This window comes from Ochotona princeps, chromosome 31 (assembly GCF_030435755.1).
Source record: "Ochotona princeps isolate mOchPri1 chromosome 31, mOchPri1.hap1, whole genome shotgun sequence".
In the NCBI taxonomy this organism is placed as follows: domain Eukaryota; kingdom Metazoa; phylum Chordata; class Mammalia; order Lagomorpha; family Ochotonidae; genus Ochotona; species Ochotona princeps.
In genome coordinates, this window is record NC_080862.1 from 9,811,928 (window position 1) to 9,827,958 (window position 16,031).

General features: G+C 44.7%; 1 protein-coding gene across 6 annotated transcripts in view; it reads left to right on the plus strand.

Annotated features, from left to right (window-relative positions):
• Window positions 1–5,794: 5,794 nt before the first annotated feature.
• SPATA6L (spermatogenesis associated 6 like) overlaps window positions 5,795–16,031 on the plus strand; it is a 36,137-nt gene continuing 25,900 nt past the window's right edge. For 3 of the 6 annotated variants that reach the window (XR_009244448.1, XM_058657405.1, XM_058657406.1), the window contains exons 1-4: window positions 9,096–9,284; window positions 9,816–9,953; window positions 12,969–13,017; window positions 15,521–15,562. Coding sequence is in view for 5 of the 6 variants with exons in the window: in XM_058657405.1 (XP_058513388.1) it covers window positions 9,117–9,284; window positions 9,816–9,953; window positions 12,969–13,017; window positions 15,521–15,562 (397 nt within the window). In the remaining variant the exon portion in view is untranslated. Of the gene's footprint in view, window positions 5,953–8,959; window positions 9,066–9,095; window positions 9,285–9,815; window positions 9,954–12,968; window positions 13,018–15,520; window positions 15,563–16,031 lie in introns of those variants that run through there. The other 3 variants (XM_058657408.1, XM_058657407.1, XM_058657409.1) reach the window with 3 other exon arrangements.

Sequence of the window (16,031 nt, forward strand, 5' to 3'; positions counted from 1 at the left end):
AAAAAAAAAGAAACAATGTAATTAATTGAAAAAAAAGCCAAGTGTATCTGCAGGTGCTAATAACAGAAATGTCTCTAAATGTCTCTAAAATGTGTTGAGTTAAAAATAGACTGTAAAGATATATATTTATGGAGAGTGGTGGGGGGAATCCTAACTGTGTAAAAGGAAACATGTGGAAATTTTCTGGAGAAACAAACTAGGAATACAAGAAACTAGGAATGATTGGCTTTGGTGGATGAGATAAGGAAGGGGCGTTCCTGAGTAGCTTTCCACATTCTCCTTTCCTATATTGTGCTATTTTAATATTTCCCGGTAACTCTAGAACTTATTCATTGCAGATAAAAGTTGAGGAGCAGTGCATCTAAACCACTGAGGGCCTGGAGCACTCTAAGAAGGTGGAAGATTTCTCCCGACCTGTTATGGAATAACATAGGTTTTTTTTTTTTTTTTTTTTTTTTTTTTACGATTTATTCATTTTATTATAGCCAGATATACAGAGAGGAGGAGAGACAGAGAGGAAGATCTTCTGTCCGATGATTCACTCCCCAAGTGAGCCGCAACGGGCCAGTACGCACTGATCCGAAGCCGGGAACCTGGAACCTCCTCCGGGTCTCCCATGCGGGTGCAGTGTCCCAATGCATTGGGCCGTCTTCGACTGCTTTCCCAGGCCACAAGCAGGGAGCTGGATGGGAAGTGGAGCTGCCGGGATTAGAACCGGCGCCCATATGGGATCCCGGGGCTTTCAAGGCGAGGACTTTAGCTGCTAGGCCATGCCGCCGGGCCCATAACATAGGGTTTTAAAAGCATATCAGGCTTTTCAGTTCTTTGATAATTTCAGCTACTTGCATTGAAACAATGTAACATGGGAGGTCCAGAAGAAGCTCCTGGCTCCTAGCTTTGGATTAGCTCAGCTCTGGCCATTGTGGCCACTTGGGTAGTGAATTAGTGGATGGAAGATCTTCCTCTCTGTATCTCCTCCTTTCTGTATATCTGACTTTACAACAAAAATAAATTTTTTTAAAAAACATGATAGACCTGCTACTTTTTACATCAGATAATAAAATTCTTTGGAAATTTCTTTAAGTCATCATTTGTCATTGACACAGAGCTAGCCAGCTGGACCTTAAAGGATCATTACTATTTTTTTTTTTTTTATGACTAGAAATCACTTCTAGATGGAAGAATTTCATAGTCCAGATGTTCAGGGACACTCATCATGGCATTATTACAGAAGTACTGAGCCTGCAAAAGGCAGTGAACCAACGCACAACGAGCAACACAGGTACCTGACTCATGAATTTTTTTTTTTTAAGATTATTTATTTGAAAGGCGGAGTTAGGAGAAGACAGAGGAAGGGAAGGGAGGAAGATCTTTCATTCTGCCTCATGAATTCTTATTTTGAAAAGATTGATTTATTTTCATTGGAAAGGCAGAATTAAAGAGTTATGGAAACAGAGAAAGATCTTCCATCTACTGGAGTAGCCGCAATGGCCGGAACCGAGCTGATCCAAAGACACCAGCCAGGAATTTTTTTCCTGGTCTCCCACACAGGTGCAGATTCCCAAGGACTTCGGCCATCCTCTGCAGCTTTTTTAGGTTAAAAGCAGGGAGCTGGATGGGAAGTGGAGCAGCTGGGACATGAACCGGCACCCATATGGAATGCCAGTACTTGGAGGTGGAGAATTAGCCATTTGAGCCAATGCTCTGGCCCTTGACTCACGAAATTTAATGAAACTTTGTGAAATGGATCTCATGTGTGGGTCCAGATTCCAAATAATATCAAAATTGCTTGAAGATGTTCGATTGTCATTTGATTTGTTCCTTGAGAGTCTTCCTGGTTCTTGAGGAAAATTCCCAAGAAGGCTATGGACTTTAAAAGGTGTGCAAATTGCCTGCTGCTGATTTGCATACAAAACCCACAGTGCCTTCAGATGGGTTTTCCTCTGGATTACTTGTAAGATGTCAACAAATTATAGTAGCTTGCTATCTCCATTTGGGGTGCATAAAGTCACCTTATTTTCCCTCTAAATGCATGTAATACTTCTATTAAAGATAATTTCATAGTGATGACGCCAAAAAATCTTCTTGATGGGTTATTTTAAGACAGGAGATTCACAAAATGGATTTGATCTCTTTTTTAAAAAGTGTAATAAAACAAATAGTTTCCACAACACAGATTTAGAAGCATGAGTGTTCCAACCTCCATTCTCCACTCTCCCCTTCCTCCTTCCCAATCTCCTCTCCTTATTATTAAAGTTATTACAACAGCATATAACAGCATATTCATTCACTTCACAAGCCTAACTTTCCAATATTTACAGGTATCATGGCATAGCAAGTGGAGGAAGGAGAAAGAAGAAGATAGGAAGAGAGAGATTTTCCATCTGCTGGTTCACTCGCCAAATGGTTGCCACAGCCCAAGCTGGTCTGGACTAGGAGCTACAAGCTTTATCAAAATCTTCTACATGGGTGCAGGGTCCCAAGGCTTTGAACCATCCATTCTCCACTGCTTTCTTTGGTTACAAACAGGGAGCTGGAGAGGAAGTGGAGCAGCCAGGACAGAAATCAGTGCCCATATAGGATGCCGGTGCTTGCAAGGTGAGGATTTAGCCCTTGAGCCATTGTGCTGATGAGCCATTGAGCCATTGCTATGAAAATCTGGGTGCTTTTTCATAGTGAGGAGTGAGATACTGCCAGTAGTGATGCATGAATATAGTGATGCTGGGATGGATCAGTGAGCTCATCAGGTGATGGATAGCCTAATCCCACTAATGCATGTTCTCCAAAGAACATGAATTGTAACATTAACTCTTCGTAAATATATGTATGCGTCATCTTTATACAGTTGGCTAGAATGAAGGAGAATTCCACCTATTTCATTGAGCTGTGTCACACCTTCAGAGGCAAAATTTTCCTTGTATTTCAGACTAAAAAAAATAATGCTGTTAAAGAACATTCTGGAAAGATTTTGGAGAAGGTCCACTATGAAAGATAGTTATTTTGGAGTCTTGAGGTTGGGTCTATGCTTTAAAAAGGAAGCAGTTATCTGGAAATGCATGTCCTGCTGAAATAATCTAGATTGTTTCATGTAGTTAGGGTTTTTTCTTTATTTTCTTCCTTGCCTTTCACACAGATGCTAAAGAATAAGTCACTTTGGAAATTCAGTTTGCTGATATTATTCACAGTTGTTAATGAATAATTCACTGACTCAAAAGATCTTAAGGCCTAACAAATTTATGCTGTGTCCAGACATTAATGAACAACTTGGAACAGGCTTTTGAAGGTCATTAAAAAAAATCATTTTGATGCGTTATAGCTGCTCTTGGAGACACAGCTGGCTCTGTGCAGGAAGATGAACGTGCTGCAGAAATGATGACTTCCTTCCTTACCTGTCACTTTGTCAGAAAGTCCAGGTGACCTTTTTTTGGCTACAGAGAGAGAGGATTCTATCTACATGACATGACTGGCCTCACTGTTTTTAGGTTCTGCTGAAAGCGACAGGCTCACTTCCCAGGACGATGCACGCAGGCACGGGCTGGCATTCAAAGGTTTTAGGAACACTGAAACAGCATTGGTGAAGGGACCAGAAGCAGGCGTGGCAGACCCACCTGCTTGGATGTTTTCCTGGCATGCAGTTTATGCGAGATAGCCCAAAGAGCTCAAGAAGCCAGTCCCTATTCCTTCACTTGTTCCCAGAGGTTCCCTTTTCCTCAACTGGCAACAGCCTAACGCTCGAGCGACTTGGCCTCCTGCGAGGTGGCAGCCTCCATGCTGAATACTCTTCAAGGTGGGCCAGAGGCACCTCCGTGGCAACCAGTAACTTCTGGTGATCATGGGGGAAGAAATGAACAGAGCACATTGGCTACCAGCATGTTTAGGACAGAAGAAGGCAGAGAGGGAGAAGAGAGGCGTTGAGAAGGGTGAGTTCGAGCACATGTGTCCATGAGTCCCTATACAGGATGACACCCTAGGTACAGGGTATAGAGTAAGCAAAGGGTGTGATGCTTAACTGATAGCGCTGACGGCGTGGAAACAGAGGTTCCATGCCCAGTCCTTCCTGCCTCTCTCTCCATGCAAGTTAATTGTATGTGTGAAGCCTGCTTAGAGACTCCTTGCCTGTGCCCTGCCCCTCCTGCTCCTATGGTGCTACTCTGTGTTAATTAACTACAGGAAAACCTTGGGCTCTGGTAACTCCCTTCCTAACTCCTGCCACTTAGTTAATTGGAGATATGGAAACTTTGTCCTGTATGGCTCTCAATCTGTTTGGAGGATGAGAGCTTAAAAATTCCTGACCTCAGCCGCCCTGCAGAGTGTTGCTAGTGGCTTCTGTTGCCAAGCTTGGCCAATGAAGACGACTCCTAACATCCTACCTTAGGGTCCCGTATATTTCTCTTGGCACTCCGCAACAAGGGAAGGACCTAGAAACATTGTCTAGCCAGCACAGGAGGGTCAGTCAACAGACATGGGAGTAGAGTGACCCGAGTTGGAGGGAAAGCAACCAGGCTGAGCATCCAAGCTAGGAGAGGCCAGTTCTGTGGAGAGGAAAGGACCAGGAAGAGCATGGCTAGCCTGGCTGTGCAGCAGGGCACGTCTGTGTCCGCCTGTACCTTCCCTGGCCCCCTTGGTCCAAAGGCTGTCTGCATTGGAAAATAGGGATAATAGTGGAGATGAAATGAATTTGCCTGAACACTCTCCCTGGCACTGTATCACAGGCCCTCAATCCTGATTTCTATCTTCCACTTTACTTCTGGCTACTTCTTTATCAGTCTGTTGACTCTTGGTACCTTAGCTTCATCCTTCCCCCATTACTGCCTTTCCAGGAGAGCAACTCCAAGCACAGAAATAAGCACCTGACGTTGGCTTGGGACATCTTTCTGCGCTATTTCCAGCCGCCTAAATCTCTAATGCAAAATATTAGCAATAAATGACTCCACACCATTGTGTGAGTGTGGTTTTGTTTTGTTTCTTTAGGTTAACTAGAAGAAGCCACTCCTACTCGTTTATTTTTGTGGCAAGTCGAGTGAACAACAAAAATATGATTCTCTCTATTGTTAAGAATTGCAGCCCAACCTACTGTTTCTTTCCCTCTCTTTTTTAGTAACTGTGGTTTTGGGCAAATAAGGTTACCACCCATTGGGATATGAGCTAATTCAATGCTTCCCTTAGGTAAACAACCCCAGAAAAGGCTGAACAACGTGGCCAAGAGAAACTGACAAATATTTCTATTGTCACCAGCACAGGATTGTGGAATTTATAAACTTTTTGAAGAATTAGCCTTGCGTCTCTAATTAGCACACATTTTACTTTGTTTTCTCCACAATGACTGCACTTGCAGCGCCAAACAGGAGGCCATCACATTTGATGATGAAGAGAATACCTTCAAAGGCAGGAAAATCATATTCAGTTTCCAGGCAGAAATTGCAGGGCTTGGGGTGGGAGGGCGCGCACGTTAAGTTGTACTTAAATAATGACGGAGCTGTGTTCTCGTTCTGAATGGACATTTTAGCACAGGGACAGAGGCCCTAACAAAGGTAGAAAGAAAAGAAACTTAGGGCCCCTAGCGTGTCGCAGCGCCTGTAGCTAACACACATCCGGCAGAGGCTGTGCGGACTTCTGGAGCGCCTTCCCAGAGGAGCACCGGGTGCGTGTGCGCGTTCCAGATGGAAGGTGGCGCATTGGGGTGTCCATGGCAACGCGACGCTTTGGCCTTTTGGAATCTTGCACTTCCAGCTCCAGTTGTGAGACCTGTCCCGGTGGGAGGGACCCGGGCTGGCGGGGACAGATGGGGGTCTAGGGGAAGGGGGCTGGGGAAATTCCTGAGAACACATGCCCTAGGGGTTGAGCTAAGACAAGTTGAACCAGCACTGCACAGAAGGCTCTGTTCATCGGGTCGTTTCGCCCACGCAGGGAAGGATGCCTCTGGAGGTGGTGGTGGAACTGCAGATCCGGGCGGTAAGAGATCTCTGACCCTACACTCCTTCGCTCCAGGTCAGATTCCTAAATGATCCTGTGATGTTCACCGCTCCTCTCCCGTTTCCTTCACACCCATTCTTTGTCTTCCGCTGTCCCTAACACTCCCTACTACTTCGGCCTTCCTGAACTTCCTAATTCAGCTCAAGTGTCCTAACATTTGTTTTGTTCTAAAACAAACATTTCTTGGCTTTATCCTGAAAGCTTTAACATAATTCTGTGTTAAGTCTAAGGTGGATTTTCTTTGCCAGGATAAAGATTTCGTAAAAAGATTAAAAAAAGATTTTTTTTTTTAGTAACCAGAGACAGTTTTTTTTTTTTTTTCCTTTTTAAAGTTTATTTGAAACACGGAACAAGGAAAAGGAGATAACTTTCGTCTGCTGATTCAATCCCCAAGCGCCAGGAACACCCAGGACTGGGCCAGGCTGGAGCCAGGAGCCTGGAATGCTGGCTGTCCCTATGCACTTAAGGCATCCTCTGGGCTTCCAGGGTTAACAGGACACTGGATCAAGAACTGTAGTAGCTGCAAGTTGAACTCAGCCACTGTGAGGCTGGAGATGCTAGCCATGGCACACAGTAGCTCAACTCATCTCACCCAAGGTCCTCAGGCAGTGTTACAACATTATTCCTGTTTGGGAAGGCAGCAGTCTTGCCTTAATTTGAACTTGCATTCTCTAGCCCTTGATGTGTAGTTAGGACTGCCATATAGCTTTGCCTCCAAGCTACTAGGAGCTTCTCTACCATGGCCATCCATGATCACAGACACATTGCTAGCCGGACACTGGAAAGCGTCCAGATGATTGGGCAGCGTTGTGGTGTCGTCATGTATGCAACGATGAAATAAAAGTCACCAAAATCGCCTCGATTTGGCCCACTTTGCTGACAGCAAATACAGCCTGATTCTATCAAGCGTTCTGGTTCAGTTGAAGGTCTCAAGACCATACGGTAAGACGAAGGAGCCATTGAAAAGCTGCGTGACAAGTGAGACTCACTCCTCCCGAAGACGAAAAAAAAAAAAAAAAAACACAAGTTTTCGGGTCATTTCATTCAACAGTGTGGGTTAATTTTATTGTGAAAAGACATTCCTCAGTGGACAGTTATTTAACAATGAAATCCGTTTTCTGCACTACAATACTTAAGATGCCCCCAGAAAGTCAGTTTAATTCACCTGTGCTTTAAAAGGGATGCAAACGCAGGCCCTGGCAGCTAAAGCAGGGAATTCCGGAAGTAAACCACAGAAGGCAGTTACCCCAACAGTCAAGAGTTGTGAACACCGTAAGAAGAAATATCACTGCTTCCCCCCACGCGGTCTGCACATCCGGGCGGTAAGAGACCTCTGGCCCTACACCCCTTAACTCCAGCTCAGATTCCTGGAAGATAGCAGGAAAACCACTTAGAACTTTCACAGTTTGGCTGATTTTACAAGTGAAGAGGTAGTTGTGTGTTCAGGGGATGTTGGGAATGCAAACAATATCACTGTATTTGCGGGAGTGGCAGCTCCTATTCCAGGGTGGCTGTCACTCTGGGCAGCGTGTGTTTTCTTGCTTTCCTCCAATCAGGGCCCATCCGCATGCCTTGTCAGATCAAAGGTTTATGGGAATCCTATGTATACATGCTAAAATAATTGGTAATGCAGACTATTGAAGATTTCTTTCATATATAGATATACAGACAAGTTTTCCTTCTCTGCTCTAACAGAACAGCATTGGTATTTATTTAGACTGGCCATCAGCACGCTGGGTGTGGAGTCTACCCCCGGACTCCCAGTTCCTCCAACCTTCCCCACCCTGTGATTAGTGGTCACGAGAACTAATCATAGAGACATACTCTCCCATCCCTGCTGTTCCTGGGAGCGCCTTAGATAATGCACCCCTCTTCCATGTTTCTAAGAACCTCCTCCAGCTTGTTCTCTGACATGAATGGCGGGGAGCAAATATCCCAAGATCTTATGAGGTGTGGGGGACAAGACAAAAGTCAAGTCCTGTCATTGTTTCTCCCCCCACCCAGTCCACAAACATGCGAGAGATAAACAAAGGAATAAAAGCTTTCCAAGGAAACCAGAACCCAAGAAGTACTCTGCCCAGCCATGGCAACAGATCCTCAGGGAGTCACCTGGAAAAATCTATGCCTCCGATCTTTGAAATACTGTTTTAGACCTACCACACAGAAAGAACTGGGAGTAGGATGTGGCTTATCCACGAAGTCCAGAAACAAAAGGATTGCCAAAAACCAACCAACCAAACTTCCTGCTGTTCCTTTCAGAAAAACAACAGCCGCAGCAACAACAAGACAGTAATAGTATAACCATCCCAGCCTGGTTTCTTTGCAGTTGTCCTGGAGGCATAAACAGTTATTAAATGAATATACAGTGCAGGTTTTTCTTTTTCTTTTCTTTGTGTTTTCCCTAGCATGGTTGTGTTCAGAAACGGCTGGCACTTGCTATTGGCCTAGCAACACCTCAGGACCACAGGACACCTGCCTGGAATTCCAAGCCTGGAATGTTATCAGGGGCCAGTGGTATGCTGCTGCGTTGAATGGGGACAAGGAAACCTTCAGAGCGCCTGGTGCCACACGGTCCATGATGTCACTGCTGATTCCACAGTGCAAAGAGGAACGGAGCATTGTGGGGCGACAGCCAGCAGTAGTCCACAATGCTGTACTGCATGTAGCCCAGCGCAAAGCCAAAAGCCACGTCGGTGACATTGTGCCGCCCCAGCATGACCCTGGAGAGGCCCAGGATGAAGGCCCACGCGATCACCAGCACCCTCAGCGGAATGGCCAGCACCAGGTGCTTCAGGATGAAGCGTGACACCATGGCGGCCCTCGTGGCGTGGCCCGAAGGGAAGGAGTACCTGTCCACCGAGAGGGTCACAAACATGTCCATCTGGTTGTGGGCCGGGCGCCGCCTGCGGACCAGCCCTTTGATGAGGCCCACCAGCAGCAGGTCCAACAGCAGCGCGAACAGCAGGTTCATCAGCACCTCGCGCCCGGCCTGGCTGTCGCTCCTGGTCAGGCAATAGAGGGTGCCCAGCAGCCAGGGGATGCCGTGCCCGGAGATTTCCAGCAGTTTCATAAGAGGCCGCACACTGCCCCAGGTCGAGCTTTCTCCGGCGCACACCCCCAGCTTCTTGGACAGCCACAGATCGATGGCCAGCAGCGAGCGCAGGGCGATGCCCAGGAAGGAGGGGTTCAGGTCCATTCGGTCATCCTCGGGCAGCGCGTTCGGGGCCGCCTGCGAGGAGCCCGCCGCAGCCACGGGGAAGGAGCCACGGCGGTGCACGGGGCTCTCTGTGGAGGCGCGCAGCCTTGTAGAGGTGGGGTCCGCGGCCGCGGCGCGGCTGCTCAGCAGGGACTGGAACTCGAACCTGCCACCGCCTCCGAGCGCAGGGCTGCCGGGGCTGCTGTGGTTGCTGGGAGAGGAGGCGCCCAACGGCCGTCCCTCGACGCTCCTCCGGGGGCTCGACATGGCTCGATGGCTGGCGTGGGGAGTGGAAGACTGAGGGGGCGAGGGGGTGAAGGGGTGAAGGGGTGAGGGGATGGGGGCAGCAGGGCCCCAAGACCCGGCGGGCCCTTCGCCGGAGGCTTCCCGGCCCGTGCGCCTCTTCCGCTTCCGCACAGCCATCCTGGAGGGGCGGGGAGAGGAGGCGGCCAGAGCGCGCGATTGTGACACCTGCCGGAGACGTGGGGTTGTGGGGCCGGGACTGGGCTGTGGTCCTTTAACTGGGACGGTTAGGGGACTGACGAAGGAAGGATGCCAGCGGGATGGGGATGCAGTGTTTGTGGGAGACAAAGAACACAACTGAAAAAAGCGAAAAGGAAACCCTGCTCTCTCTTTTCTCCTGAAGGTTTCTTGCCCCGGAGTGTTCCTGCCGGAGAAGCATGCTGTATTCCTGGGGGTCTACCTCCTGAATCAGTACCTGGAGACGGACTGCTTCCCATCCGTGTTCCCGATCGTGATTCAGCGTTGCGTGAGATTCGAAAAGGTGCTGCTGTCAGTTCTCCCTGGCTGCTGGTCTCTGAAGATAATCCAGTGGCGCTTCCAGGGGTCACAGTTCTTACAATGTTATTTATCCATTTCCTTAAAAACAACAACAACAACAACAACAAACAAACAAACAAACCAAACCCAAGCTCCAAAGGCACTTGAATCTTGCCTAAAAGCCAAGCCGCAGCTGAAAGCATTGGCTTTTGCATGGCAGGGCTGAGCCAAGTGCACAGAGTCGGGGGTTTTCTAGTCTTGGAACCCGCATGTGCTAAGGGGAGCAGAGAGAATGTTGCTGAGAGTGTTAGAGGCAACCGGGTTAGACCGGTGAAGAGCTTACAGACCCACTGGGAACCTTCGGAGGTGGGGACTCATGACCATCAGGAAAAACTACTCTTAAGTAAATGAGATCATTCCTGTAAGGGAAATGCTTCCATCACACAAAACCTCTTCAGATCTACTGCCTTTCCTTAGGTCATCGGCCCCTGAGTTCTTTAGCCACCAGGGTAAAAACTGGCTCCCATTCCAATGAATTACAGCTGCTGGGGTAGATGGTTAAAACCGATTTACCAAGCCTCTTCCTATTTCAGGATTTAATACGATATCATTGTGTTACTGTGCAAGAAGTAACAAGGCCTTCAACTTTTGTTGTTTTGGAATTTGAGATAGAATAGATTATTTTTAACCTTTGTGGTTTAATGATTTTACCCCAGACAGGTTCACTGATGTGAATTGTGTGGGGACATCATAGAACAAGATGTGTGACCTGTGTGTTCTGACCCAAGGATGGACCAGGAGATGAAGAGTGACTTTCTTTTCTTTCTTTTTTAGATTTATTTATTTTTATTACAAAGTCAGATATACAGAGAGGTGGAGAGATAGAGAGGAAGATCTTCCGTCCGATGATTCACTCCCCAAGTGACCGCAACGGCTTGTGCTGTGCCGATCCAGAGCCAGGAGCCAGGAACTTCCTCCAGGTCTCCCACATGGGTGCAGGGTCCCAAAGCATTGGGCCGTCTTCGACTGCTTTCCCAGGCCACAAGCAGGGAGCTGGATGGGAAGAGGAGCTGCCGGGATTAGAACTGACACCCATATGGGGTCCTGGCACGTGCAAAGCGAGGACTTTAGCCACTAGGCTATGACGCCAGACCCAGTGTCTTAAGTTTCTACGTTAATAAACAGGAGCTCAATGTAAAGAGTAAGTTGGAAACTAGAGTTTATCAACTTGATTCATTATCTAACCTTCAATTCGAGACCTATCAGAAACTGCTTATTAAACTCTAACTAGAGTCTCTTCACTCTACTGATCAAATATATTTTTTTCTAATTTCCACATCCACTTACACAAACTGGCAGAAACAGTGCTTTTCTTTGAACCTCTTGAGTGCTGCCTGGCTCATGAGCTGTCTTTGTGTAGACTGAGTTTATTCTGTCTAGTTTTTCTTTTAATATATCCTACTTAAAATTTCCTGTTTGAAATCAGGGGCCCAGTTGGCTCCAGTATGACCTCATTCTAGCTTAAATACATCTGCAAATAAAGTTGTTTTCTCAGACACTGTGGTTAGAGCTCCCAGTTTTTGGAGTGGGCACATATGAACCTGTAACAGCAAGCGAAGCAAAAGGGTGCATTTATTGAAATAGTTTAGGCAGAGAAAAAGCTGTGCAGATTTGCTTAATAATTCTAGTCAGTAAAATAAAAAAAAATGGATCAAAGGGTACAGCCACTAGTTCTGACCTTAAAGCCAACTTGGTTGTGGACGCAAGCACAGTGTTAACATTTAAGTTTAAAGATCATTTAAATCAGAACTTTAAAAGCCTGCAGTCAAACACTGCTGAAAACCTATTTTTCACAGCGTTCTATAGTTCAGGGGAAAGGCAATAGCATGCCTTTCGGTTCACTCCTATCCCCAAACATTTTATCTTGGGAACAAAATATACAGATTTGGCAATCATAAAAATCGCTTCTCGGCCTTTTGGCTAAGATCAAGTTCAGATTTGGCAATCATATTGCAGCGTTTTTTCCCTGTGGGTCTGTGATACATACAAAGCTTGTTAAGACTGTTCTTTGGAATGTGTGAGAATGTAACTACTAGTATCTACTTTTGTGTTACCCGTAGGTTAGAATTTCTGTTTCTGTTACTTTTCAGCATAAGCTATTTCTTGGAAGACGACTCTTCATTCGGCTAATACTTATCTGCTGTATGCAGAATATTTTTTTCTAGGTAGTCAAGCCTCTTTGAGATTGATGCAAGATGTATTTTTTTTTTTAAATCTCAGCCCGATTTAAAAACCAGGAAGATTTTCCAACTGTTCATTTGCTTTCCATTTGCCTCACCTGTTAGCTAGTACAAGAAATTACCATTCTGAAAGATGTGCTTTTTTTGATTTAAAGATTTTTTTTTATTGGAAAGGGCAGATTTACAGAGAGAGGGGAAGGACAGAAGGAGAGAAAGATCTTCTGTGCACTGGTTCACTCCCAAGTGGCCACAGTGTCAAGAGCTGAGCTGATCGCCAGAAGTCAGGAGCTGCTTTTAGGTCTTCCACGTGGATATGGGGTCCAAGGCTTTGGGGCGTCATCCTCTGCTTCCCCAGGCCACAAACAGGGAGCTAGATGAGAATGAAGTAGCTGGGACACGAACAAGCTCCCATTTGGGATCCTGAGCTTGCAAGGTGAGGATTTGGGCACTGAGCCATCACCCCGGGCCCCAAAAGATGTGCTTTTAGCAACAAAGAGTTGTTCTAGGTGACATTGATGACATTTGAGACACATAGTAGATTTAGCAGGCTCAGTCATCCTTGTACTTGTTCCTGTTAGGTTAATTTTCATTCATGTAGTATGTACTTATGGTTGAATAAACAGGTGTGTGAAAACAGGTGTGTTGAATCCTAAACTATTCTGTGGGTGGATTTCTTTAACATACTAATTGTCCAGAAGAATGTAATCTACAATTTCTGTAAGTACTTAATAAAAAAAAGTATTGAAACTTTGTTTTGTTCGTTTTTTTTTTCTCTGCAGGTCTTTGAAAATGCAGTAGACCCTGGAGCTGTGGCCGACCTTTTAGAAAGTGAGTACATTCAGAGATCATTTGTGTCCTACATAGAAATAAAATTCTAATGTGTTAAAACTGCGAGGCTTCCTTATCTGAGCCCTATTTATATTCAAGAGAGTCTTTGTTTTTGTTTCTCTTTGATTTTATCACGAGTGCTTTTCTAAATATAGCTGTGAATCTCTGCGTGGTCCAATGATTTGACTATAAAAATAAAGCAGTGTTTTTATGTTCATGGAGTTCAGCACAGTTTGTGAGAAACGTATCCATTAGCAGTCACTCCCCATTCTTCATTACTCATTAACAATAATTCTCCCAATCATAGACATCCATTCATCTTTCTGCTTCTGTAGATTTGCTTGTTCTGGGGATTTCACATAAATGAGATTATACAAATATGTTTTCTTCATCATCATTATGTTTTCAAGGTTTCTCCATGTTTTTAAAGAGTCACCTGTTTACCCTGTGTGACAGCCTTTTTAGTACCTTCATCCTTAGAGAGCACTGGTAAATCTGTTTTTCTTTAATTTTTTAAAAATTGGAAATAAATGCAGTTTTTTTTTTCATTGTGAAGGCAGATTTACAGAATGTTCTTCTGTTTGCTGGTTCACTCCCCAAATGGTCACAACTGCCGGAGCTGAACTGATCTGAGGCCAGGAGCCAGGAGCTTCTTCTGGGTCCACCCATGTGGGTGCAGGATTCAAAGGCGTTGGCCCATCCTCGACTGCTTTCCCAGGCACAAGCAGGGAGCTGGATGGGAAGCAGGGCTGCTGGGATTAGAACCAGTGTCCATATTGGATCCCGGTGCATGTAAGGCAATGATTTTAGCCGCTAGGCTACCACACTGGGAGCCCCCAAGAATTTACTTTTTCTAAACTGTTTTCTAAATCTCAAAGAGAAATCTAACATTTCCAGGGATTGTACAAGAATTGGGATTTTTTCATGTCGGTTCTCAAACGGTAATCCTGGGTGGTGGCCTTAGCATTAAAAAACCTTGAGAAATGGCTTTGTCAGTCATTTCATAGTGATTTACTCTGTCCTTAATATTTAAAGTAAGTTTAAAGTAGGTTTTAATATTCTAGCAGGCAATTAAGAGCCCTAGGCATTTTATATAGCATTCTAATTTACTTATTTTTCAGGATTTTTCGAAGAAATAACTTCTACGAGCCCAGGCTCTGGGATCAGAATCCTTGAGTTCAAAGACACTGCTGTCACTGCTCCCATGTGACCTTACCCACAATTCTGTACTTTTTTTTCTTTAAGATATAATTCCCTTGTTCTTAAAAATCAGGGTCGCTGTTATCCTGGACTCATAGAGTTGTCATGACAGTTGGCACACTGGCTAGCAACCCTTGGGATACTTGAATCCCATGTGTATTGGAGTCCCAACTCTGCTTCCAATTCTAAATTTCTGCTGATACCCACAGGTAAAGACCTAGATGGAATCCCTGGCTCCTGGCTTTTGCTTGAACAGATCCTGGCTGGATATTGCGGATTCTGCGGGAAAGTGAACCAACAGATGGAAATCTCTGGCTGTCTTGCCGCCATTCAAACAAATAAAAAGATACAGGGGCCGGGGCAGTGGCTTACAAGCTAATCGCTCCTCTTGTGGTACCAACATCCCATAGGGATGCTGGTTCATGTCCTGGCTAGTCTGTTTCCCACCCAGATCCCTGCCAGGGGCCTGGAAAAGCAGCGGAGAATGGCCCACGTCTTTGGGCCCCTGTACGCATGTGGGAGACCTGGAAGAAGCTCCTGATTCTGCCTTTGGATCATTAAAGAATGTGGTGGCCATTTGGGGAGAAAATCAGTGGATGGGAGGTCTCTCTTATTTCTCTCTCTCTGATTCTTTCAAGTAAAAGTAAACAAAATTTTTAAAAAAGGTACAAATGGTCAAATTAAACAAAAAATGCTTGCCCCAGGTGATATTCTTGGCATTTAGAGTGTTATCTTCATGAATTCGTATATTTGTCAGAATACTAAAAAGTGAGAATTTAAGTATCTAAAGTGTTTTTATTTCCAGTAATTTTTTGGAGTTACATTTATTGACTTCTATTGTTATTTCATTTAAGTTAACCTTGGGACTTAGGTTTTATTTTTATCATTATAATCTGTTTCTAGTGTATTTTAAACTAAAAAAAAATTTTAAAAGTTACGTTCCAAATCTAATTTGTGATCACAAAGCACATTTTTAAAGTAAGATTGTTAATGGCTAAAAATTAGATTGTGAATTTTGAAGTTGAAAGGTTCCAGGTTACTTCAGTGTTCTGCAAAGGTACTTTTTTTGGTGAAAGTACTTGTAAGAGAAAATATTGCATTACTTACGTCAATACTTTTTCAGGTGGCAAATGTTACTTTTATTGTTTAGTTACTTCATTTCTATTTATTAAGTCTTATGTTACTGATCTCATTTAGGATTATTGTTATTGATGCAAATGGAGTGTTATGGCAATTTTAGACTCATTCATGTGAAATGGCAGTTTTCTGAAGTATTAAAATACAATTTTTTTTTCGCTTTTAGGCTTCCTAACCAGGTTTGAATTAATTCAACTAGTGCCTCCAGGTAAGGTGGCATTCAACGTACAAGGCACGAGTAGAATTTGTGGGTCTTATGGTTAACTGTTCTTACCTCTCTGAGGAACTGAAAAGATGATTTTAGTTTTTACCTTTTGAACAGGTTGTGAAGGTTTTTGAAAGAATTACGCACGGTGGGATACTTTATATATTTAACCATACTTTATAGCCTCTCCTTTTTAGGTATGCTTTATGATGACCTTGAGTTTAAAATTCACTTCTTCAAAACTTGGATTTTTCCCATATTGCGCTGTTTTCTTTTTTCTGTACCAGGTGACTGCCAGTGTCCTTTGATTACTTGTGGGATGGTGTTTGGGTGTAAATATTGCATGTTGTTATACATTCCTGATATTTTTACTGACGTGTTTATTCAGTCTCTCTCTCTCTCTCCACACATATGTGTGCGTGCATGCATGTGCGTGCGTGTGTGTGTGTTTTATTGCATTGTTCTGGTATTT